The following is a 25309-nucleotide window of genomic DNA, read 5'->3' on the forward strand; positions in this document are numbered from 1 at the left end:
TTTTTTTTTTTTTTTTTTTTTTGAGACGGAGTCTCGCTCTGTCTCCCAGGCTGGAGTGCAGTGGCCGGATCTCAGCTCACTGCAAGCTCCGCCTCCTGGGTTTACGCCATTCTCCTGCCTCAGCCTCCCGAGTAGCTGGGACTACAGGCGCCCGCCACCTCGCCCGGCTACTTTTTTGTATTTTTTAGTAGAGACGGGGTTTCACCGTGTTAGCCAGGATGGTCTCGATCGCCTGACCTTGTGATCCGCCCGTCTCGGCCTCCCAAAGTGCTGGGATTACAGGCTTGAGCCACCGCGCCCGGCTAAACTAAGTTTCATAAGTGAAGGAGAAATAAAATTCTTTACAGATAAGCAAATGCTTAGAGATTTTGTCACCACCAGGCCTGCCTTACAAGAGACCCTGAAGGAAGCCCTAAACACGGAAAGGAACAACCGGTACCAGCCATTGCAAAAATATGCCAAAATGTAAAGACCATCGAGGCTAGGAAGAAACTGCATCAACTAATGAGCAAAATAACCAGTTAATATCATAATGGCAGGATCAAGTTCACACATAACAATATTAACCTTAAATGTTAATGGACTAAATGCTCCAATTAAAAGACACAGACTGGCAAACTGGATAAAGAGTCAAGACCCATCAGTCTGCTGTATTCAGGAGACCCATCTCACATGCAGAGACATACATAGGCTCAAAATAAAGGGATGGAGGAAGATCTACCAAGCAAATGGAGAACAAAAAAAAGCAGGGGTTGCAATCCTAGTCTCTGATAAAACAGACTTTAAACCATCAAAGATCAAAAGAGACAAAGAAGGCCATTACATAATGGTAAAGGGATCAATTCAACAGGAAGAGCTAACTATCCTAAATATATATGCACCCAATACAGGAGCACCCAGATTCATAAAGCAAGTTCTTAGAGACTTACAAAGAGACTTAGACTCCCATACAATAATAATGGGAGACTTCAACACTCCACTGTCAACATTAGACAGATCAACGAGACAGAAAGTTAACAAGGATATCCAGGAATTGAACTCATCTCTGCACCAAGCGGACCTAATAGACATCTATAGAACTCTCCACCCCAAGTCAACAGAATATACATTCTTCTCAGCACCACATCGCACTTATTCCAAAATTGACCACATAATTGGAAGTAAAGCACTCCTCAGCAAATGTAAAAGAACAGAAATTATAACAAACTGTCTCTCTGACCACAGTGCAATCAAACTAGAACTCAGGACTAAGAAACTCAATCAAAACCGCTCAACTACATGGAAACTGAACAACCTGCTCCTGAATGACTACTGGGTACATAACGAAATGAAAGCAGAAATAAAGATGTTCTTTGAAACCAATGAGAACAAAGATACAACATACCAGAATCTCTGGGACACATTTAAAGCAGTGTGTAGAGGGAAATTTATAGCACTAAATGCCCACAAGAGAAAGCAGGAAAGATCTAAAATTGATACTCTAACATCACAATTAAAAGAACTAGAGAGGCAAGAGCAAACACATTCAAAAGCTAGCAGAAGGCAAGAAATAACTAAGATCAGAGCAGAACTGAAGGAGATAGAGACACAAAAATCCCTCCAAAAAATCAATGAATCCAGGAGTTGGTTTTTTGAAAAGATCAACAAAATTGACAGACCGCTAGCAAGACTAATAAAGAAGAAAAGAGAGAGGAATCAAATAGACGCAATAAAAAATGATAAAGGGGATATCACCACCAACCCCACAGAAATACAAACTACCATCAGAGAATACTATAAACACCTCTACGCAAATCAACTAGAAAATCTAGAAGAGATGGATAATTTCCTGGACACTTACACTCTCCCAAGACTAAACCAGGAAGAAGTTGAATCCCTGAATAGACCAATAGCAGGCTCTGAAATTGAGGCAACAATTAATAGCCTACCCACCAAAAAAAGCCGTATGACCAGCGTCTATGCAGGCACCAAGGGCTCTGGTTTCTGGATCTTCATGTCCCGCTCCACCAGCTTCCAGGGCAGCATGGGGTCTAGGGTCCTGGCTTCAGGGATGGCTGGGGATCTGGCAGGAATGGGAGGCATCCATAATGAGAAGGCGACCATACAAAGCCTGAATGACCCCTGGCCTCCTACCTGGACAGAGCGAGGAGCCTGAAGACCAAGAACCGGAAGCTGGAGAGCAAAATCCGGGAGCACTTGGAGAAGAAGGGACCCAGGTCAGAGACTGGAGGCATTACTTCAAGACCATCGAGGGCTCAGATCTTTGCAAATACTGTGGACAACACCCATATCATTCTGTAGATTGACAATGCCCGTCTTGCTGCTGATGACTTTAGAGTCAAGTATGAGACAGAGTTGGCCATGCACTAGTCTATGGAGAGCGACATACATGGGCTTCACAAGGTCGTTGATGACACCAATGTCCGTCAGCTGCAGCTGGAGACAGGGATCGAGGCTCTCAAGGAGGAGCTGCTCTTCATGAAGAACCATGAAGAGGAAGTAAAAGGCCTACAAACCCAGATTGCCAGTTCTGGGTTGACTGTGGAGGTAGATGCCCCCAAATCTCAGGACCTCGCCAAGATCATGGCAGACATCCAGGCTTAATATGACGAGCTGGCTTGGAAGAAATGAGAGGAGCTGGACAAGTACTGGTCTCAGCAGATTAAGGAGAGCACCACAGTGGTCACCACGCAGTCCACTGAGGTTGGAGCTGCTGAGGTGACAATCACGGAGCCGAGACGTACATCCAGTCCTTGGAGATGGACCTGGACTCTGAGAAATCTGAAGGCCAGCTTGGAGAACAGCCTGAGGGAGGTGGAGGCCCACTATGCCCTGCAGATGGAGCAGCTCAGCGGGATCCTGCTGCACCTGGAGTCAGAGGTGGCACAGACTCCGGCAGAGGGACAGCGCCAGGCCCAGGAGTACGAGGCCCTGGTGAACATTAAGGTCAAGCTGGAGGTTGAGGTCGCCACCTACCACTGCCTGCTGGAAGATGGTGAGGACTTCAGTCTTGGTGATGCCCCGGACAGCAGCAACTCCATGCAAACCATCCAAAAGACCACCACCCTCCTGATAGTGGATAGCAAAGTGGTGTTTGAGACCAACGACACCAAAGTTCTGAGACTTTAAGCCACCAGAAGCAGGGTATCCTTTGGGGAGCAGGAGGCCAATAAAAAGTTCAGAGGTCAAAAAAAAAAAAATACAAAAATTAGCCAGGTGTCGTGGCACATACCTGTAATCCTAGCTACTTGGGAGGCTGAGGCAGAAGTAGCACTTGAATCTGGGAGGCGGAGGTTGCAGTGAGCTGAGATCGCACCACTGCACACCAGCCTGGGCGACAGAGTGAGACGACGTCTCAAAAAAAGAAAAAAAAAGAAAGAAAGAAACCAAACAAAACAAAACATAAATTAGCCAGGCACGCCTGTAGTCTCAGCTTCTGGGGAAGCTGAGATGGGAGGATTGCTTAAACCTGGGGAGGTCGAGGCTATAGTGAGCCATGATTGTGAGTATGCCACTGCACTCCAACCTGGGTGACCCAGCGAGACCTTGTCTCAAAAAAAAAAACTGGTTTAATGCCAGGGAATCTTACTAGTTACATGCCAGGGAATCATGGCATTCATTAATTCATGGCAACCCAACATATCTGCACACATGTCTATATAGCGTATCTGCAGACATGATGAGCAGGCCTGTGATAACATTCAGCATCCATTCTCACAGTTAAAAGTTTTTTGAGCAGGATGTGGTGGCTCAAACCTATAGTCCCAGCTACTTGGGAGAGTAGGCCAGAGGATTGCTTGAGCCCAGGAGTTCTGGGCTGCAGTGTGCCATGCCAATAGGGTATCCACACTAAATTTGGCGTCAATATGGTGACCTTCCTGGAGCAGGGTTGCCTAAAGTGGGCTGAACTGGCCCAGGATGGAAATGGACCAGGTCGAAACTCCCATGCTGATGAGTAGTGGGATCATGTCACTGCACTGCAGCCTGGACACCATAGCAAGGGTCCATCTCTCACGAACAAACAAAGACCAAAGAACTTTTTGGGCTGGGCAGGGTGCCTCAAACCTATAACCCTAGCACTTTGAGGGGCTGAGGTGGGCAGATCAGTTCAGTCCTGGAGTTTGAGATTAGCCTAGGCAACATGGCAAAACCCTATCTCTACAAAAAATACAAAAATTAGCTGGGCATGGTGGTGCACACCTGTAGTCCCCACTACTTGGGAGGCTGAGGTGAGAGGATTGCTTGAACCTGGAGGTCAAGGCTGCAGCAAGCCAAGCCAAAATGGTGCTACTACAGTCCAGCTTGAGCGACAGAGTGAGACTCCGTTTCCAAAAGAAAAAAAAAAAATTTTTTTTTTTTTCAAATGATTCTTGTTCAAGTTCAAGTTCAAGTGATTCTCCCACCTCAGCTTCCTGAGTAGCTGTGAGTACAGGTGCGCGCCACCACACTCGGCTAATTTTTGTGTTTTTTGATAGAGACAGGGTTTCACCATGTTGGCCAGGCTGGTCTCAAACTCCTGACGTCAAGTGGTCCACCCACCTTGGCCTCCCAAAGTGCTGGGATTATAGGCATGAGCCACCGCACCCAGTCTATTTTGATGTATTATTTTTTAGACTAGTCAAGTGCAGTAGTGAGAAGAGGGGACAGAGAAGAATAAGGAGTTTGATCTGTTACTGACTATGAACAACCAACCTAGATAACTCAACTACCTTTGGACCAGCCAAACGTCTAAAAAAATGTTTGGTGTAAATTCATTAAACCACAGAACCCACCCAAAACTCAAGAATATTTTTGAGGCTAATTATATTTTTTATCCTAGTACGAGTCTTTATACTTTTTGGGGGGGCATATTAAAGTATTGAAGAAGAGGCACCGACCCAGATCCCGTGGGATGTAAGATCCTATGTGGCATGTGTACAGTATTTCTCATGTTGGAACCTTTGAATTCTAAAATACACTTGACTTAAAGAGTTTGGACAAGGGATCGAGGACCTGAACAAGCTGACCCAGGAAATATTTTTCTCCCCCATCTCACACCAGAGGCAGCACACTGGTTTGCCATTCTGTACCTCGTGGAGGTCCCAGGCACCAGCAGTAGAGATGGCCCTCATTCTCTGTGCTGTGGAGAGTTCTGTGCTGTCGATGTCCTCTGTTTATTTGGTCATTCCCCTGCTACTGGGTACTGTTGAACAGTTTTTTTAAAATTGTGGTTCTAAAAAAACAAACACAAATAACATTTATCATATAGTTCAGTAATGTTACGATTATTCATGTTATTATGAAACAGATCTCCAGAACTTTTTAATCTTACAAATCTGAGACTCTATACTCACTAAACCACAACTCCCTTTTCTCCTTTACTCCCAGGCCCTGGCAGCTACCATTCGACTTTCAGTCTCTATGAATTAAACTATTCTAAGTACCTCATAAGTAGAATCACACAGCATTAGCCCTTTATCACTTGCTTATTTCATTTGGCATCATGTCCTTAAGGTTCATGTGTGTTATATAACATGTGACATGATTTCCTTCATTTTGCAGGCTGAATAGTGTGCCATTTTATGGATATACCACATTTTGTTCGTCTATTCACCTATCAAGGGATACTTGGTTTGCTTCCATCTCTTGTCTATTGCGTATAATGCTGCTATGAACATGGGTGTTCAAATATCTGAGACTCTGCTTTCAGTTCTTTTGGCTATATCCCCAGAAGTGGAATTGCTGGGTCATTCTATTGATAATTTTCTGAGGAACATAGTAGTTGCACCACTTTTCATTCCCACCAACAGTGCACAAGGGTTATAGTTTCTCCACATCCTTGCTAAAGCTTGTTATTTTCTGTTTTTCTTGTTTGTTTTGTTTTTTGAGACAGGATTTTGGTCTGTCACCCCGGCTGGAGTTCGGGGGCACCATCATAGCTCCACCTCCTGGGCTCAAGCAATGCTTCTGAAGCCTCCCAAGTAGCTGGGACTATAGGCATGTACCACCATACCTGGCCAGTTTTTAAAAAAATATATTTGTAGAGATAGAATCTTACTGTTTCCCAGGCTGGTCTCAAACTCCTGGGCTCAAACAATCCTTCCACCTCACCCTCCCAAAGTGCTGGGATTATGGACATGAGATTATAGATGTGAACCACCATGCCCAACCTACTTTTTTGTTTGTTTTGTTGTTTTTTGATAGTGGTCATCCTAATGGATATGAGGTGTGGACAACTTTTTAAAATTTTTAAATCTTTATTTTGACATAATTCCTGACTTACAGAAAAGTAGTGATAAAATGATACACATTTGTTTCAGGCCACGCATGGTGGTGCATGCTTATAGTCCCAACTACTTGGGAGGCTGAGGCAGAAGCATCACTTAAGCCCAGGAGGTTGAGGCTGCAGTGAGCCAAAAATGAATTTTATTTTATTTTATCTTTTTTGAGACAGAGTCTCACTCTGTCACCCAGGCCGGAGTGCAGTGGCATCATCTCGGCTCACTGCAACCTCCACCTCCCAGGTTCAAGCGATTCTTGTGCCTCAGCCTCCCAAGTAGCTGGGATTACAGGTGCCTACCACCACACCCAGCTAATTTTTGCATTTTTACTAGAGACAGGGTTTCACCATGTGGGCCAACTTGGTCTCGAACTCCAGACCTCAGGTGATCCGCCCACCTCGGCCTCCCAAAGTGCTGGGATATAGGCATGAGCCACTGCGCCTGGCCCCAAAAATGAATGTTTAAAGAATTAAGTGTGGGCCGGGCGCGGTTGACTCAATCCCAGCACTCTGGGAGGCTGAGGCGAGTGGATCACCTGAGGTCGGGAGTTCAAGACCAGCCTGGCCAACATGCCTATAATCCCAGCTACTCGGGAGGCTGAGGTAGGAGAATCGCTTGAACCTGGGAGGCAGAGGTTGCAGTGAGCCAAAATCGTGCCATTGTACTCCAGCCTGGGCAACACGAGCAAAACTCTGTCTCAGAAAAAAAAATAATAATAATTACATTTGGTAAATTTTTTTGGTAAAAAAGAAAAACAATAAAAAGGAGTGACTATATATTTTATTTTTCTTTTGGGCTCTTTTATCTCTCTGGTTTTTATTTTGAAATATTTAAATCCTATAGAAAAGTTGAAAGTTAAGTCTAGTGAACACCTGTACTCTTGGCTTCAATTAATCAGTTAACATTTTGCATATTCACTTCAGAGTAAGTTATATATATCATGACAATTTATCTCTAAAAACTTCAGTTCACCTCTCTAAGGATGAGGAGATTCTTTGACATACCTATAATACTATCATAATATCAAAAATTTATAATTGAGTCATGTTCCGTGGCGAGTGCTTTTAGTCCCAGCTACTTAGGAGGCTAAGGTGGGAGGATCACTTGAGCACAGGAGTTTAAGTCCAGCTTGAGCAACATAGCAACCCTGTCTCTAAAAAATAAAAATGAAAAAGAAATGTGTAATCATTCTATAATTTCATCTGATACTGAGTCCATGTTCAAATTTTCCTGATTGTACCCAAAATGTCTTATATCTTCTTTCTCCTTCCTCCATTCATGATCCATGCAGTGAACTTTTTTTTTTTTTAGGAGACAGAGTCTCATTTTGTTGTCTAGGCTGGGCAGTGGTGTCATGATAGCTCACTGCAGCCTCAAAATACTGGGCTCAAGCAGTGCTCCCACGTCAGCATTTCAAATTGATGGGATTATGGATGCATGCCACCATGCCCAGCTAATTTTTTTTAAGATATTTCTTTCTGTGTTGCCCCATCTGGTCTTTTTTTTTTTTTTCCTTCTTTTTCTTTTTCTTTTAAGGCAGAATGTTGCTCTGTTGCCAAGGCTGAAGAGTAGTGGTGCGATTTCGGTTCACTGCAACCTCTGCCTCCCAGGTTCAAGTGATTTTCGTGCCTCAGCCACCCGAGTAGCTGAGATTATAGGTGTACACCACCATGCAGCTAATTTTTGTATTTTTAGTAGAGACAAGGTTTCACCATGTTGACCAGGCTGGCCTTGAACTCTTGGCCTCAAGTGATCTACCTGCTTCGGGCTCCCAAAGTGCTGGGATTACAGGTGTGAACTATCGCACCCGGCTGCCCAGTCTGGTCTTAAAGTCCTGGCCTCAAGCAGTCTTCCTGCCTTGGCCCCCAAAGGATTATAAGATTTTTTTTTTTCTTAAAATGATACACGCGAGGCGTGGTGGCTCACACCTGTAATTCTAGCACTATGGGAGGCTGAGGCGGGTGGATCACATGAGGTCGGGAGTTCGAGATCAGCCTGACCAACATGGTGAAACCCTGTCTCTACTAAAAATGCAAAATAACCGGGCGTGGTGGCACATGCCTGTAATTCCAGCTACTTGGAGGCTGAGGCAGGAGAATCGCTTGAACCCGGTAGGCGGAGGTTGTAGTGAGCCGAGATTGCGCCATTGCACTCCAGCCTGGGCAACAAGAGCGAGACTCTGTCTCAAAAAAAAAAAAATCTGTGTCAATCAAAGCACCTACACCCTGCTCAGGGCGGGCAGTGCTTGAAATGTTGTCATCTTCACTGCTGCCAATATAGTCCTAGAGGTGCCAGCAGAAGAATCAGAGAGGAGAAGTGCATGTATCAGCACAGTCCTGGAAAATCCAGGAGAGCCAACCAGATCACTACAAAGAGCATGGGAAAGTGCCCCGAGGGCTTGGCCATGCATGGAGTGAAATGTGTGGGAATAAATGTAACAAATGTGTGCCAGGTCTGTAGGAAGATGACTTGTAAGACCTCCAAATAGACCCAGAGGATGGCTGGACAGTTAAAAAGGTCCACTGTGTCCATTATAAAAATGCTGTTTATCTCTACATTAACCTAGATATTTAACATAACCCACCAAAATACCAAGAGGGTTTATTTGGGACAATTACAGAAACTTGGTTCTAAAATTCAAATGTAAAAAGCAAGCAGTGACCAGGAAATGGTTGAAAACAAAAATAACGAAAGGAGACTATTCCTGTCCTATGTGATAAAGATGGCCTCAAAAATTAGAGGAAGGGGCCGGGTGCGGTGACTCACGCCTGTAATACCAGCACTTTGGGAGGCCGAGGCAGGCGGATCACAAGGTGAGGAGTTCAAGATCAGCCTGGCTGACATAGTGATAACCCCGTCTCTACTAAAAATACAAAATTAGCCGGCTGTGGTGGCACATGCCTGTAATCCCAGCTACTTGGGAGGCTGAGGCAGGAGAATCTCCTAAACTTGGGAGGTGGAGGTTGCGGTGAGCCAAGATCGCGCCACTGCACTCCAGCTTGGGCAACAGAGTGAAACTTTATCTCAAAAAAAAAAAAAAAAAAAAATTAGAGAAAGGAGGGAAGACGACAGAATTGCCATCTAGAAAAACAAAGTTGGACCCTTGCTTCATACCTTATACCAAAATAAATTCCAGGTAGATCAATAGTTTTAAATGTGAAAGAAATGTGAAAGATTCAATAGTAAAAACACTAGAGGAAAATATGGGAAATGTTTTCTAAATAATCTCAGAAGGAAAAAGCCTTTCTAAGTTTGACACAAAACTCGTAGGCAAGTAAATGATAAATTTGATCACATTGAAAACGAAGATAGGCTGGTCCGAAGGTAGTGAGTTACCTCAGTTGGTTATTCACAGTCACAGATCCAACTCCAGGTTTTACTGTTTCACCTTCTACTTCTTTCACTGCACTTAACTAGACTTAAGAAAGAAAAAAAAGACAAATTTCTACATGGCAAAAAAGCAATACAGAATCAAAAGGTAGGGGACACTCCTTATCAGAAAAGGGGCAGATTTCTTCAAATTGGTAAGACGGAGTCTAATAGAAAACTGACTAAGAATCTGAACTGTTCAGAAAAGAAAATGGAAATGGCTCTTTAACATGTGAGGACATTTTCTGTACCTTTTGTGATGAGGTTTTTCCCTCTCGTGGTAGTGAGTTAGAGCTGGTATCTTCCTGGGTTGGGGGTAGAGGGTGCAGGCACCAGTCCCTGCTATTAGGAATGATGTAAAAAGAGTGACTTGACAATACTATCAAAGTATAAATGTATGTAAACCCTTCGACCCAGCAACTGTATTTGTGGGACTTAATCCTGGCATATGCATACTCAGCATGTTGTAAGGGTGAGGCCATTTATCATGTGAACTAACTGGAAATTATAAGTAACCTAAATGTACCCCTGTAGGAATGGGTTAAAGAAGTGAGATAGCTGGCTGGGCATGGTGGCTCACGCCTGTAATCCCAGCACTTTGAGAGGCTGAGGCAGGTGCATCACCTGAGGTCAGGAGTTTGCGTCCAGCCTGGCCAACGTGGTGAAAGCCTGTCTCTACTAAAAATACAAAAATTAGCCGGGCATAGTGGCACACGACTATAATCCCATCTACACCCGGGAGGCTGTGGCAGGAGAATCATTTGAACCTGGGAGGCGGAGATTGCGGTGAGCCGAGATTGCGCCATTATACTCCAGCCTGGGTGACAAGAGCGAAACTGCATCTTAAAAAAAAAAATAAAGTGAGACAGTCTTTGCAAAGAGTGAAGCAGTCCTGTGTACATGGGCATGGATCAGTCTCCAAGCTTTATTGTAAAAACCGGGCCAGGTGCAGTGGCTCACGCCTGTAATCCCAGCACTTTGGGAGGCCGAGGCGGGCAGATCACGAGGTCAGGAGATCAAGACCGTCCTGGCTAACACGCTGAAACCCTGTCTCTACTAAAAATACAAAAAATTAACTGGTTGTGGTTGCATGAACCTGTAATCCCAGCTACTTGGGAAGCCAAGGCAGGAGAATCACTTGAATCCAGGAGACGGAGGTTGCACTGAGCCGAGATCATGCCACTGCACTCCAGCCTGGGCGACAGAGCGAGACTTCATCTCCCCCCCTGCCCCCAAAAAAAGGCCTGGCACTGTGGCTCACACCTGTAATCCCAGCACTTTTGAGAGGCCGAGGAGGGCGGATCACAAGGTCAGGAGATCGATACCATCCTGACTAACACGGTGAAACCACGTCTCTACTAAAAACACAAAAAATTAGCCGGGCATGGAGGTGGACGCCTGTAGTCCCAGCTACTCAGGAGGCTGAGGCAGGAGAATGGCGCAAACCCGGGAGGTGGAGCTTGCAGTGAGCCGAGATCGCACCACTGCACTCCAGCCTGGGTGAGAGAGCGAGATTCCGTCTCAAAAAAAAAAAAAAAAAAAAAAAAGCCAAGTGAGATGTGGAATATGACTGCCCTGGGAATACTGCGGCCCTGGGAGGGGAACTCACTGATATCTGGGAGCAGAGGCAAGGGAACTTTCACCACAACCTATGCTGTATTTTTTTTTTTGAGAGACAGTTTCGCTCTTGTTGCCCAGGCTGGAGTGCAATGGCGCGATCTCAGCTCACTGCAACCTCCGCCTCCTGGGTTCAAGCGATTCTCCTGCCTCAGCCTCCATCTGAGGAACTCAGAGGAGATACTCACGCCCGGCTAATTTTTGTATTTTTAGTAGAGATGCAGTTTCACCTTGTGGGCGAGGCTGGTTTTGAACTCCTGACCTGAAGTAATCCGCCTGCCTTGGCCTCCCAAAGTTCTGGGATTACAGATGTAAGTCACTGTGCCTGGCCTCCTTCTGCTCTTTGAATGATACTTGGCATTTGGTAGGAACTCCATAAATATACATTGAATGAAACGACTTGTATTAGTTTCCCATTAATTCATTGCTCTGAAATGTGCTCTGGAGTTGCTACTGCTCCGATCCAGGAATTGCACTGATGAACACAGCAGAAGCAAGCTGTGCGTGGCCTCCCCTCCCGAGGCTCATATGGGACTCCTTGGGCCCATGAAAAGGGAAACAGGACAATTTCCAGGATGGCTGCCCAGACTTGGTCAGGATCCTTTTGTGGGATGGCTCATGCATGCACACAGTTCACTCAGAGTACAGAGTGGGTCAGCCCACTCCCCGGGCCCCGCCACCAGCGCCAGGTTCTTCTCTGAATACTGTCAGTCTTGGCAACCTGGGCTTGAGTCCTTGTTGGTATAACTCAATTTTCTTGTGTCTTCACTTTTCAGAGGAATGTTTGCTGGGGGACTGAAAGAGATGGAACAGGAAGAGGTCCTGATCCACGGCGTGTCCTACAATGCTATGTGCCAAATCCTACATTTCATATACACCTCCGAGCTGGAGCTCAGCCTGAGCAATGTGCAAGAGACACTGGTAGCTGCCTGCCAACTTCAGGTGAGGCATGTCTCATCTAGCAAGGCAGACCCACACCCAGGTGGGGTTCCCTGAGATGCCCATGATGCCTGCCAGGCACTAGCATTGGCTTGAAGATGGATCAGGAGTGTGAGGAGACCAAGCAGTGAAGAAGGCCATGAAGTGGGGAGGACTCTGGAGTTGTGCCCTGGAGCTAAAGCAGAGCTGCTTCAGACACCCCAGGCCTTCTGCCTTTGCCCTCTTCACTATTGCTGGTTGTTTCCCCACTGTCTGAGTCTCCGTGTCATTGAAAGCATCCTGCACATAAGCAGGTAGGCTGACCCGAGGCTGCATGCAGACGTCCTGTGTGCTTTGGGGTCTGGCAATGCGGAGCGTCCACCAGCATTGCTGCCAGGGCCCTTCCTGCCTGTCCCTGCACTGGACCACTTCAGTCTCTTGAAAACGTATGCTTTTTGTTATTGAACTTTATCTATTTATTTCTCCGTCCATCCATCCATGCATGCATGCATCCATCCATCCGTTCATTGAATTTATTGGAGACAAGCTGTCTGTCTCGTCCAGGCTGGAGTGCAGTGGCACAATCATAGCTCACTGCAGCCTCAACCTCCTGGACTCCAGCAATCCTTCTGCCTCAGCCTCCTAAGTAGTTGGGACCTACAGGCATGCGCCACCACACCTGGCTAATTTGTAAATTTTTTTTTTATAGAGATAGGGGCTTGCTTTGTTGCTTAGGCTAGTCTTGAACCCCTGGCCTCAAGTGATCCACCTCAGCCTTCCAAAGTGTTGGGACTACAGGTGTGAGCCAATGCGCCTGGCCTGTTTATTTTTTTAAAAGAGAGGATCTCGCCGGACGCGGTGGCTCAAGCCTGTAATCCCAGCACTTTGGGAGGCCGAGACGGGCGGATCACGAGGTCAGGAGATCAAGACCATCCTGGCTAATACGGTGAAACCCCGTCTCTTAATAGAAAATACAAAAAACTAGCCGGGCGACGAGGCGGGCGCCTGTAGTCCCAGCTACTCGGGAGGCTGAGACAGGAGAATGGCGTGAACCCCGGAGGCGGAGCTTGCAGTGAGCGAGATCTGGCCACTGCATTCCAGCCTGGGCGGCAGAGCAAGACTCCATCTCAAAAAAAAATAAATAAAAATAAAAAAATAAAAGGATCTCACTCTGTTACCCAGACTGTAATGCAATGGCATGATCATAGTTCACTGTAACCTCCACCTCCTAGGCTCAAGTAATCCTCCTACCTCAGCCTTCTGAGTAGCTGGGACTAAAGATGCATGCCACTGTGCCTAGCTGATACATATATGTATATATATTTTTATAGGGATGGGATGGGGCCTTGTTTGTTTTGTTTTGTTTTTTGTTTTTTTGAGACAGAGTCTTGCTCTGTCACCCAGGCTGGCATGCAGTGGCACGATCTCGGCTCAGTGCAACCTCTGCCTCCTGGGTTCAAGCACTTCTGCCTCAGCCTCCTGAGTAGCTGGGATTACAGGCATGTGCCACCATGCCCGGCTAATTTTATTTGTATTTTTAGAAGAGATGGGGTTTCTCCATTTTGGTCAGGCTGGTCTCGAACTCCCGACCTCAGGTGATCCACCTGCCTTGGCTTCCCAAAGTGCTGGGATTACAGATGTGAGCCACTGCGCCCAGCCAGGGATGGGGCTTTGTTATGTTGCCCAAGCTGGTCTCAAACTCTTGGCCTCAGGTGATACTCCTACCTTGGATTCCCAAAGTTCTGGGATTACAGGTGTGAGCCTCTGTGCCCAACCTGTTAATGAAGTTTAAGTACTTGTTTTCCTACAGAATTCAAAAAGTTTTCTGAGGCTTTGACAGTGTGACTTATGCTTTGGAGGGTTATTCTCAGTGGTGTGGGTGCAGTTACACAGGACTGGGCCTGCAGGTGCCTTTGAGCTATCAATCAGAGGCCTGATATGAGTTGAGAGTCACCTCTTCCCACATTTCTTAAAAGTGAAACAAAATGCTATGCTAAGTTCATCATTTTGACCTTTCTTCCCATGAGGGCAGGTTTGGCGCAATTGAAAAAACACTCAAGTCATAGGAAAACCAACCTGTTCGGGGGCATATGGAGGTGCCACCCCATGTAACAAGGCCCTGGCGGCCTCCCTGTGCCCTATTCTCAGATTGTTAGGACCTGGATGCTGGGTGGGTTGATCTGAGATGACTGACTTATCTCACCATACCTGCATGGTGAGTAGATGGAGTTGGGTTTTACAACAAAAGAATTTCCCACTCTTCTTTTGTTTAGAGATCTCTTCTGTCCCCACATCCCTGTCATTTTCGCTTTGGGAACCCTCATCCAGTTCTCCACCCCGGCAGCAGTTAATTCCTGATTCAGCTGCCTTTGAAACATCTCCCCCAGCATGGCTCAACTTCAGCCGTCCTATTTCCTCCTCCACACCTGCCACTCTCCTGGAGCTCCCCTGCCAGTCCCCCTGCTCTGTGTGTCCTGTGACCATCCTGCCAGTTCCCTGGGCTCAACCTCAGTGACTCCTTGAGCCTGTCCACCTTCTTAATTCCCTGTGTCCAAGTGAGGACAGGTCATCCTTCTCAGTATTGCTTGTAACCATCTCTGTTCTGTGTTTCCATTTCCTTCCCCTTTGCCTGGCCTCCATCTCTATATTTCTGCCATTTCCTTCTTCTCCCTGCAGCGATCACACACACTGAAACCAGATCATTTTCCTAACACCACTTTCACTCTCACCAGTCAGCTTGGAGGCCTGCAGTCTCTCTCTGTCGGTTTGGCCAGTGCTCCCGATAGCTCTGGGTCATCTCCCCTAGTGCCTCAGAGGCCATCTCAGGGGCAGCAGCCTAGCTTTGTTTTTTAATATATCAGGCTTCTGGGCCAGGCTTGGAGGTTCATGCCTGTAATCCCAGCACCTTTGGAGACCAAGGTGATAGGATTGCTTGAGGCCAGGAGTTTGAAATCAGCCTGGTCAACAAAGCAAGACCCCATCTCTACAGAAGCTTTTTAAAAATAGCCGGGCATGGTGGTATGCACCTACAGTTTCAGCTACTCGGGAGGCTGAGGTGGGAGGATCACTTGACCCCAGGAGGTGGAGACTGCAGTAAGCTGTGATCACACTACTACATGCCAGCTTATCTCAAAAAAAAAAAAAAAAAAAAATCAGACTTCTTTGCAATATTGTTTTATAGTAGGTTTTACTTTGCATGACTATGTCAAGTCCATAGGCCTGTAGGATTGTGTGTGTTCACATAGCTAGTGACTGTTGGGGGCTTTCCCCATGTGTTGTGCCCTGCACTAGGCCTGGGACCAGACTCTTCACGGTGTCCCCAGAGGCCTGAGTCTGATACCCAGTAACACTGTCCTATTGGGTTGCCCCAAGCACATTCAGTCCCTTCTGTGAGCCTCTTATGGGGCTTTTGCACATCCTGAGCCCAGGCTGGTTCCTCTGTGAGATTTCACTGAGCAGAAGGCCCACTGCTCTAAAAATAGGACTGAAAGGAGTATCAGCGGGGTCCTCTCAGGGAGCTGCTCCTGCCCAGGCTTCTTCAGGGCTGTTTGTGCTCACATTCTGCCCAAAACTTGGTCTTCAGGACCCTGACCCATGACAAACCAGAATTTTAGGAAAACCTAGTCATTTGGGAAGAAGTGGCAAAGCAGAAGTACTGGCAAAGGGGAAAAACAGAAGGTCAAGTGAAGATGGTCAGGGCCGAACAAAGCACCATGGGATACCTCATGTAGGCACAGAAGATGGTCAGGGCCGAGCGAAGCACCATGGGGATACCTCGTGTAGGCACAGAAGATGGTCAGGGCCGAGCAAAGTACCACGGGGATACCTAGTGTAGGCACATACCTGCCTGACATTTGCTAGGTCCCATCCAGCCCTTAGCATGTCACCTTGCAAGCAATATTAGATGTCTTTTGAATTTTAAAAAAGTTATTGTTAGTATTTATTGATAAGCTTTAAATACCTTGGCCGGGCACTGTGGCTCACGCCTGTAATCCCAGCACTTTGGGAGGCCGAGGCGGGCGGATCATGAGGTCAGGAGATCAAGACCATCCTGGCTAACACGGTGAAACCCTGTCTCTACTAAAAATACAAAAAATTAGCCGGGCGTGGTGGCGGGCACCTGTTGTCCCAGCTACTTGGGAGGCTGAGGCGGGAGAATGGTGTGAACCCAGAAGGCGGAGCTTGCAGTGAGCCGAGATTGCGCCACTGCACTCCAGCCTGGGTGACAGAGCGAGACTCTGTCTCAACAAAAATAAATAAATAAAAATTTAAAAATAAATAAATAAATACCAGCAGAATTATTCCATGTATAATGGTTAATTTATTGATGATCCTGGATAAGCCAGGTATTCCCATTTTTAGAGAAACTGATTTATTGCACTGAACCCATGACTGGAGTTGGTAGCAGGGGGGTTCCCACAAGAGGGGACCCCACAGCATCCTGAAATGGAGCTGGTTTGGGATTCCGAAGAAAGAAGCATCAAACACCAAGGTGATCTGGCCAGAGCGTTTATTAGGGGAGCTTATGTATAGAGTGGTGCAGCATGTCCTCAAGACAGACAAGGGAAAAGAGAGGCTTTACCCAGGCTTTCCCACAGAGTGGGTTAGGGTATGGAGTTTCAATTAGGATTTAAGGAATTTGTCTCAGGGCCAGAACCAGTTTTTCTTTCAGTGTTTTGGGTAACAACCTTGATGCCTTTATCAGTGCCTGGGAATGTTCAAGGGCCCAGTTTGGGTTCAAGCCTGCTGGGAAAACCTGCAGCTGACTGGGTCACAGAGAGGTCAAGATACTCTGTCATTTTCAATCTGAACTTGGAAAGAAAGGAGGTAGGCACTGGGGGGCCCCACTGAACCTCTAAAATCCTGCTTTCCTAAAGAATTTATCAACACCTGGTTTGTTCTCCCAGGCAGTTTTCCCTAGGGCTCTTCCCTTTGTCTTCTATTCTCCAAGATTTGGTTGTCTGTTCACAGGGTGGCCTTTAACAGCCTGCTGGTTGTGGCCTCATTCCCATCTCCCTCCAGTGCTATTCTCTCTCTTGCCATCCTTTCAAACCACTAGTGCTTCCCCACAGTTGGGAAGGGTTGATGTGGCCACCTGGGAGCCCCTGCACTTACTGGAGTCAAGTGGGTCTTGACCCAGCTGGGGACCTCAAGAACCCTGAGTCAGGGATCACTTGAGCCCAGAAGCTTGAGACCTCAGTGAGCTACGATCTTGCCATGGCACTCCAGCCTGGGTGACAGAGCAAGACCCTGTCTCAAATTTTAAAAAGAAAAAAGAAAAAGAATTCTAAGTCAGGTTTCTGGGTTGGTGCTGGTTAGGTGTCTGAGAGGCTCTGAGCACTCTTAGGGAACCAGGGTGGATGTTCTGGCAGGGGGAAAAGGCCGGGTTTGCATTTGGTCCCAGCACTTTTGGAGAGAGCCTGCCTCTTCTAGAGAATCCTAGGGTAAGGATGGGGGTGGTCTTAGGTCCTTTCCAAACCACAGATACATGACACAGTAACCGTTTGCGCTGCTTCCTGCTTTTCTGGAGAGCCAGTACTTTTTTTTTTTTTTTAAGATGGAGTCTCGCTCTGTCACCCAGGTTGGAGTGCAATGGCGCGATCTTGGCTCACTGCAGCCTCTGCCTCCTGGGTTCAAACGATTCTTCTGCCTCAGCCTCCTGAGTAGCTGGGATTACAGGCGCGCACCACCACGCCCAGCCAATTTTTGTATTTTTAGTAGAGACGGGGTTTCACTATGTTGGTCGGGCTGGTCTCGATCTCCTGACCTCGTGATCCACCCGCCTCAGCCTCCCAAAGTGCTGGGATTACAGGCGTGAGCCACCGTGCCTGGCTGAGCCAGTACTTTTGATCTAAGAGGGAGCTGACATATATCAAGGGTCCACTCCTATGTGCTCTCTTATTTTCATCATATTCCTCTTCACTTTAATGATCCCTGTTTTATAGATGAGGAGATTGAGGCTTAGAGAGGTTAAAAACATTCTGTATGGGAGGCTGAGGCAGGAGAATCATTTGAACCTGGGAGGCGGAGGTGGTAGAGCCGAGATTGCGCCGCTGCACTCCATTCTGGGCAATAAGAGCAAAACTTCGTCTCAAAGAAAAACAAAACAAAACAAAACAACAAAACATGCTGTGTATCCTGTCACCTGGTACGTTTCCAACCCAGTCTGCAGTAAGCCCCAGTCTCCAGTGTGTCAGAAAAGGTTGGGGACAATTAAGGAGGACTTCCCTTCCACTTTGCCTGGCCCACAAGGGCCTGTATTTCTTTTTTTTTTTTTTTTTTTTGAGACGGAGTCTCGCTCTGTCGCCCAGGCTGGAGTGCAGTGGCCGGATCTCAGCTCACTGCAAGCTCCGCCTCCTGGGTTTACGCCATTCTCCTGCCTCAGCCTCCCGAGTAGCTGGGACTACAGGCGCCAGCCACCTCGCCCGGCTAGTTTTATGTATTTTTTTTAGTAGAGACGGGGTTTCACCGTGTTAGCCAGGATGGTCTCGATCTCCTGACCTCGTGATCCGCCCGTCTCGGCCTCCCAAAGTGCTGGGATTACAGGCTTGAGCCACCGCGCCCGGCCTAGGGCCTGTATTTCTGCCATCATTCTGTCTCCCGCCCCCAGATGCTGTTCGCCAGCCCAGGCTTGAATGGGTGTCATTCTCTCTGCAGATCCCAGAAATTATCCATTTCTGCTGTGATTTCCTCATGTCCTGGGTGGACGAAGAGAACATTCTTGATGTCTACCGGCTGGCAGAGCTGTTTGACTTGAGCCGCCTGACTGAGCAACTGGACACCTACATCCTCAAAAACTTTGTGGCCTTCTCTCGGACTGACAAGTACCGCCAGCTTCCACTGGAGAAGGTCTACTCCCTCCTCAGCAGCAATCGCCTGGAGGTGTCCTGCGAGACCGAGGTATATGAGGGAGCCCTTCTCTACCATTACAGCCTGGAGCAGGTGCAGGCTGACCAGATCTCGCTGCACGAGCCCCCAAAGCTCCTTGAGACAGTGCGGTTTCCGCTGATGGAAGCTGAGGTCCTGCAGCGGCTGCATGACAAGCTGGATCCCAGCCCATTGAGGGACACAGTGGCCAGCGCCCTCATGTACCACCGGAATGAGAGCCTACAGCCCAGCCTGCAGAGCCCGCAAACGGAGCTGCGGTCGGACTTCCAGTGCGTTGTGGGCTTTGGGGGCATTCACTCCACGCCATCCACTGTCCTGAGCGACCAGGCCAAGTATCTAAACCCCTTACTGGGAGAGTGGAAGCACTTCACTGCCTCCCTGGCCCCCCGCATGTCCAACCAGGGCATCGCAGTGCTCAACAACTTCGTGTACTTGATTGGAGGGGACAACAATGTCCAAGGATTTCGAGCAGAGTCCCGATGCTGGAGGTAGGACAGGGTGCTAGCGGGTCCCTTTGTCTTCAGGTGATGTGAGGGTGTGGAAGTCATGGGCTGAGAGAGTTGCTCAGGTTCCCCCAGGCTTTCATATGAGCGTCACTTGTCATTGTGGAATAAAGTCTGGGTGAATTCAGAGAAGGTGGACAGCAGTGAGATAAGGGAAGGGGACATCCGGATTGCCTTCTTTCCTGCGTGTCCTCTACTCCTCAGAAACCCACTTACCCTGGACCCCTGCTCGGCCTCTTTGGGGTGGGCTAGGTTGTGAGTGTATTGTGCAGGAGGAGATGGGAGGGGAGGGGAGCCCACAGCAGGAAAAGCAGTCGGACTGGGATGGAGAGGACCTAGGAGCAGTGCCAGCTGGGCAGCCTCGCCCTCCGTCGTGCTCTCTCAGCTTTGATGCATGTTGTTTCAGTTTCCCTTCGCCAGTCTGCCTTGCTCTTTCTTCTCTCTTACCTGCTCGCTAATAGTGGAATAGGCTTCCTGCTGCTGTGCCTGAGCAGCATGCAGTCTTCAGCCCAGGGGAGTGGTAAAGGCCAACAAGCATCACTGAGCCTCATGCTGCATTTTCGCTCTACCCTGCAGTCAGCCACACACTTGGCACAGTTTCCCCTGGGAGGAGGCAGTTTTCCCGAGAGAGGGTTTTGTGGACTGCTGTGGTCTGTAGGATGCGCCTGGCTCTATCAGTCACTTAGGCTGTGATCTCACAAATGCATTTCTGAGCAGAGCAAGGGACAGTGGGTCAAGCCCACCAGCCTCAACTACCATTAGATTTCCAGGGATCCCTCCACCCTACCTTGGTGCATGTGAGAAATCTCCCCACCCTTCATGCTGAAAGACGGAGCTGTGCTGGAGAGAGAGAGATTGCCAACTATTTCCAGCAGCCATGAGCTAGATGCTGACTGAGTTCATGTTCATGTTTCTGTTTTCTGGGATCAGGGTGGGGTAGGGCCTGGCCTGGCCATGCCACTTGGAATCAAGCATAGTGATCCTGGCCAAGGAGGAGAAGACCATTTCTAGGCCACCTCTCTACTCCTGACCCCAGGAAGTGATCTCCTTTGTTAAGCTGATGAGACTCAGAGGTTGGCAATAACACATTGTGGTTAAGTATGAGGAAGGGCAGGTTTCAGAAAAAAGGAAACAGCTACCTTCATTTCCTCCCTAAACAAAAGTTGTCCCCCCAGTGGGTGTGGCCACACCAGGTTCAGATTTCCCTCTGGCCAAACCTTAAACCTTCTTTTTTAGGGGACTGGGTTTCCCAGTTGGGGGGCCAAGGCCAGACCACCCTGCTGAGAGTAACCTACAGACCTGCAAAGCCAATCTCTCCAGAGTGTTTTGGCCTCTGATCCTTAGCAGAAGGTAGAGACAGCTGTGTGCCCAGCAGGGATGCTGGATGTTCCCACAGAACTGTCCCTGGGGGGTGACAGCTAGGGATTCTGCCTGCCCCTGTCCTCTGTCCACCTGCTATGGGCCACTGATCTCACTTTCACTTACAGTGGGAGTATGAATTTCCCCTTGTGAAGGGGTGTTTGTGAGACCAAAGCTCAACTCTGGGTAATGCTAATATTAGCCCCTGTAACCAATAACCAGTCCCAAACCCCTGTCTGAGAGTAGGATCACAATGGCAAGTGGGGTCGGCAAGACCTGCCTTGAGAGAGTAGGAACCCACAGAGTGGAGGTGGTGGGAAGGACCACAGCCCTACTGGTTAACCCAGGGGTGTGTCATTTCTCCAGAAAGAAGGCTTCATTAACCTTCCAGTGGACTCAAAACTTCCACATGAATCCTTAATTTGAATATTCTAAGAGTTTGGATCTTTCTCTGCTTTCTCATTTCATCAGCCTTAGAACTAGTGAATTCTAAAAGCTATAGGCTTTTAGAATATAAGGAAACAAGATTTTGCAGTAAATTAGGCTTTGCATTTTGATGAGTTACTTACCAGGTTATATCTTAAAGCATTGATACAGAAACCGCATATTTAAAAACCTTACCTCTCTTGGAGCAAATGGTGTTTGTCTCCAAGATATCACTTTTTTTCTTTCATTCCTTCTTTCTTTGCATCTATATTATCTACATTATTCTTTGTACCTTTCCCATAGCCATAGCCCTGTGGATTACTGAACACCAACTGCATGGTATACCTAATAGTAGCTGGTTACATGCTGCTATGTGCCCTGACCCTACTTAAAATAATAATTTAGGCTATGTGCAGATCATGTCAATAATCCCAGCACTTTGGAAGGTTGAGGCAGCAGGATCTCTTGAGCCTAGGAATTTCAAGATCAGCCTGGGCAACAAAGCGAGACCCCGTCTCTACCAAAAAAAAAAAAAAAATTAGCTGGGCCTGATGGTGCGTACTTGCAGTCCTGGCTACTTGGAAGACTGAGGCAGGAGGATCACTTGAGCCCAGGAGTTTTAGACTTCAGTTAACTATGATCATGCCCCTGTACTGTAGCCTGGGCAACAGAGTGAGACCCTGTCTCTAAAAAAATTTGTTTTAAATAATATGATTTTCCCTGGGCATTTTCATGGCTGCTAATATTTTAAAGTATGTTTAATTTTTTTTTTTTTTTTTTTTTTTTTGGAGGAGTCTAGCTCTTTCCCCCCGGCTGCAGTACAATGGCACAATCTCGGCTCACTGCAACCTCTGCCTCCTGGGTTCAAGCCATTCTCCTGCCTCAGCCTCCCAAATAGCTGGGATTACAGGCACCCACCACCACGCCCAGCTAACTTTTTTGTTTTGGGGGGTTTTTTTTGAGATGGAGTCTTGGTCTTTTCTGCCCAGGCTGGAGTGCAATGGTGTGATCTTGGCTCACTGCAACCTCCGCCTCCCAGGTTCAAGCAATTCTCCTGCCTCAGCCTCCTGAGTAGCTAGGATTACAGGTGTATGCCACTACGCCCCGCTAATTTTGTATTTTTAGTAGAGATGGAGTTTCACTATGTTGGCCAGGCTGGTCTCGAACTCCTGACCTCAGGTGTTCCACCTGCCTCAGCCTCCCAAAGTGCTGGCATTACAGGTGTGAGCCACCATGCCCCGCCATTGTTTTGTATTTTTAGTAGAGATGGAGTTTCACTGGTCTTGAACTCCTGACTTCAGGTGATCTGCCTGCCTAAGCCTCCCAAAGTGTTGAGATTACAGGCATGAGCCACCGTGCCCAGTCAGTACATTTAATTTATTTAAAAAAATTTAATAGACATTAAAACATTAATAGTCATGCAAATGCTTAAGTCATAGAAATATAGAAGAAAAACAATCTACTAATTTTTTTTTTTGTTTTGACGGACTCTCACTGTCTCCTAGGCTGGAGTGCAGTGGTGTGATCTCGGCTCACTGCAAGCTCCGCCTCCCGGGTTCATGCCATTCTCCTGCCTCAGCCTCCCGAGTAGCTGGGACTACAGGTGCCTGCCACCGGCCCGGCTAATTTTTTGAATTTTTAGTAGAGACGGGGTCTCACCGTGTTAGCCAGGATGGTCTTGATCTCCTGACCTTGTGATCCACCTGCCTCAGCCTCCCAAAGTGCTGGGATTATAGGTGTGAGCCACCACATCTGGCCACAGTCTACTGAATTTAACAGGAATTCCAGAATATTTTTGTACCAGCTCTAGGGTTCATGTCTGAGTTTAAAATAGGATGATACAAATCTGAGTTAAAGTGACTCTCCTAGTCAGTTTCAGCTGCTATAACAAATACTACAGATGGAGTGACTTAGACAACATACCTCTATTTCTCACTGTCTGGATACTAGGAAGTCCAAGATCATTGTTTTGGCCAGTTCAGTCCCGGTAAGGGCCCTTTCCATCTGTGTTCTCACATGGTGGAGAGAAAGAGCTGTAGTCTCGGGCACTAAGCCCATGATGGGGCTCCACCCTCATGACCTGATCACCTCTCAAAGGCCATGCCTCCCAGTAGCATCACATTGGGGGTTAGGCCTTCAACATAGGGGTTTTGGGGGAATCCAAACATCTAGTCCATAGCAATAACTAAAATTGTTTATATCTTTATTTGCAAAAATAAAGCTCATTTTTATTAGAAAAATATTGCTTGAGGACTTACTCTAATAAAGTAGAAAATTAATTCAATAAAGAGGAAGGAGGGATACAGGACACAACAGGGAAATAAGAAATCAGTGGAACTTTGGCTATGTCTAAATTATTGACATATGGTATCACTGTTGGTGTCCTTTTTTTTTTTTTTTTTTTTTTTTTTGTGGGGTGGAGTCTTGCTCTGTCGCCCAGGCTGGAGTGCAGTGGCATGGTATCAGCTCACTGCAACTTCCGCCTCCCGAGTTCAGGTGATTCTCCTGCCTCAGCCTCCGGAGTAGCTGGAACTACAGGCACACGCCACCATGCCTGGCTAATTTTTTATATTTTTAGTGGAGATGGGGTTTCACCACATTGGCCAGTCTGGTCTTGAACTCCTGACCTCATGATCCACCCGCCTCGGCCTCCCAAAGTGCTGGGATTACAGGCGTGAGCCACCGTGCCCGGCCCTGTGTGTGTCTTTAAATTTGAAGCCACAAATCCACATGAACTCAGCTTAAAAAGCTGTTAGGACAATAGACGAGAAGGAGCAAACAGAAACACATGGAGGGTCCTATCTCACTCTGGTTGCAGACACTTGGGATGCAGATGTTGATTGAGCCAGAATTAACACAAGAGAGGAAAGATTTGTACATGAAGGAGCATGGCTCACAGGAAAGGCAGTAAACAGCACCATCCCAGCCAGTTGATGGGGCCTCTGTGAGTGCTGTGCCCCAAGCCTGGACTGCTGGTCCCTAGCCAGACCTTATTCTGGCTTGTGCCCCAGGTCATGCAGGTCTCAGACCTTGCCTTCTCAGGAGGCCTTTCCTGATCACTGGAAGGAAGCTCTGCCCTCCCCAGGCCCTGCTGACTAGCAGGTCACTCATCTCCTTACCTCCCTTCCTTTCCTTCACAATGTCTGTCATTATATCGAGCACTGCTCTGGTTAGCCTGTTTCCATTCTGCAGGGGAAGGCAGGGCCCTGACCTCTTGAGGCTCCCTCTGGATGTAGTGCTGAGCACTGTGCCCCATCCGCAGTGGGAGGCCTGGGAATGTTGATAGAGTGAATGAGTGATTTATTGCTGGTAATCTTATTCCTTTGTTTAATTCATTCAGCAAATAGAACATAATCTGTCCTGAGCCAAAAGCTATACTGAGTTCTAGGGATATAGAAATGAACCCTGATCCATTAGAACCCCCAAGTTAACAAGGACCCTTTTCATGCTCGTCTTTTGTGATTCCTCTTGATAGCTTTTCTAGGCAGGTGATACCACCTCATTGGACAGGTGCAGAACTGAGTGAACTCCAAGAGATTAAAACTGATGCCCAGGCAGACCCAGCTAGACAGGGCAGAGCCCAGGATTCACACCAGGTCAGGGGCACCCAGGTGTGTGTTCCCTCTTCTGTTGGCCCTGCCTCCTGAGGCTCTTGTTTGCTGCATTCCTGGCAGGCAGGGAGGGGCTGGCCACGCTGCAGGGGCTGGAGGAAGCAGCAGCAGAGCACAGCTAACTTGTGCTTTGGAGCAAAGGATGAAACTGATCTTTTCACTGACCAGCATAGGGCACAGGCCAAAGAAAATTTTGGTTACTGTCTTGTGAGCCAGTTGAAGTTAGACTTGTTCTCTTTGGAATAGGTCTTGCTCTGGAGAAATAAAAACACTTGTCTGAAAGAGGCTATAACTATCTGTGGGCTGTTGGGCAAGGAGGCTTCAGACACTGGCTTTGAGCTCACTGGGTCCTGGCCCC

At 47.5% G+C, this 25309-nt stretch overlaps 1 protein-coding gene across 2 annotated transcripts in view; it reads left to right on the top strand.

Moving 5' to 3' along the window:
• The window catches only part of KLHL22 (kelch like family member 22), a 57439-nt gene that overhangs the window by 14306 nt on the left and 17824 nt on the right, over window positions 1-25309 (top strand). For both annotated transcript variants that reach the window (XM_023190920.1, XM_023190922.1), the window contains exons 3-4: window positions 12023-12188; window positions 18822-19540. In XM_023190920.1, coding sequence (XP_023046688.1) covers window positions 12023-12188; window positions 18822-19540 — 885 coding nt within the window. The remainder of the gene's footprint in view (window positions 1-12022; window positions 12189-18821; window positions 19541-25309) is intronic.

Source organism: Piliocolobus tephrosceles, chromosome 19 (genome assembly GCF_002776525.5).
Source record: "Piliocolobus tephrosceles isolate RC106 chromosome 19, ASM277652v3, whole genome shotgun sequence".
Lineage (NCBI taxonomy): Eukaryota > Metazoa > Chordata > Mammalia > Primates > Cercopithecidae > Piliocolobus > Piliocolobus tephrosceles.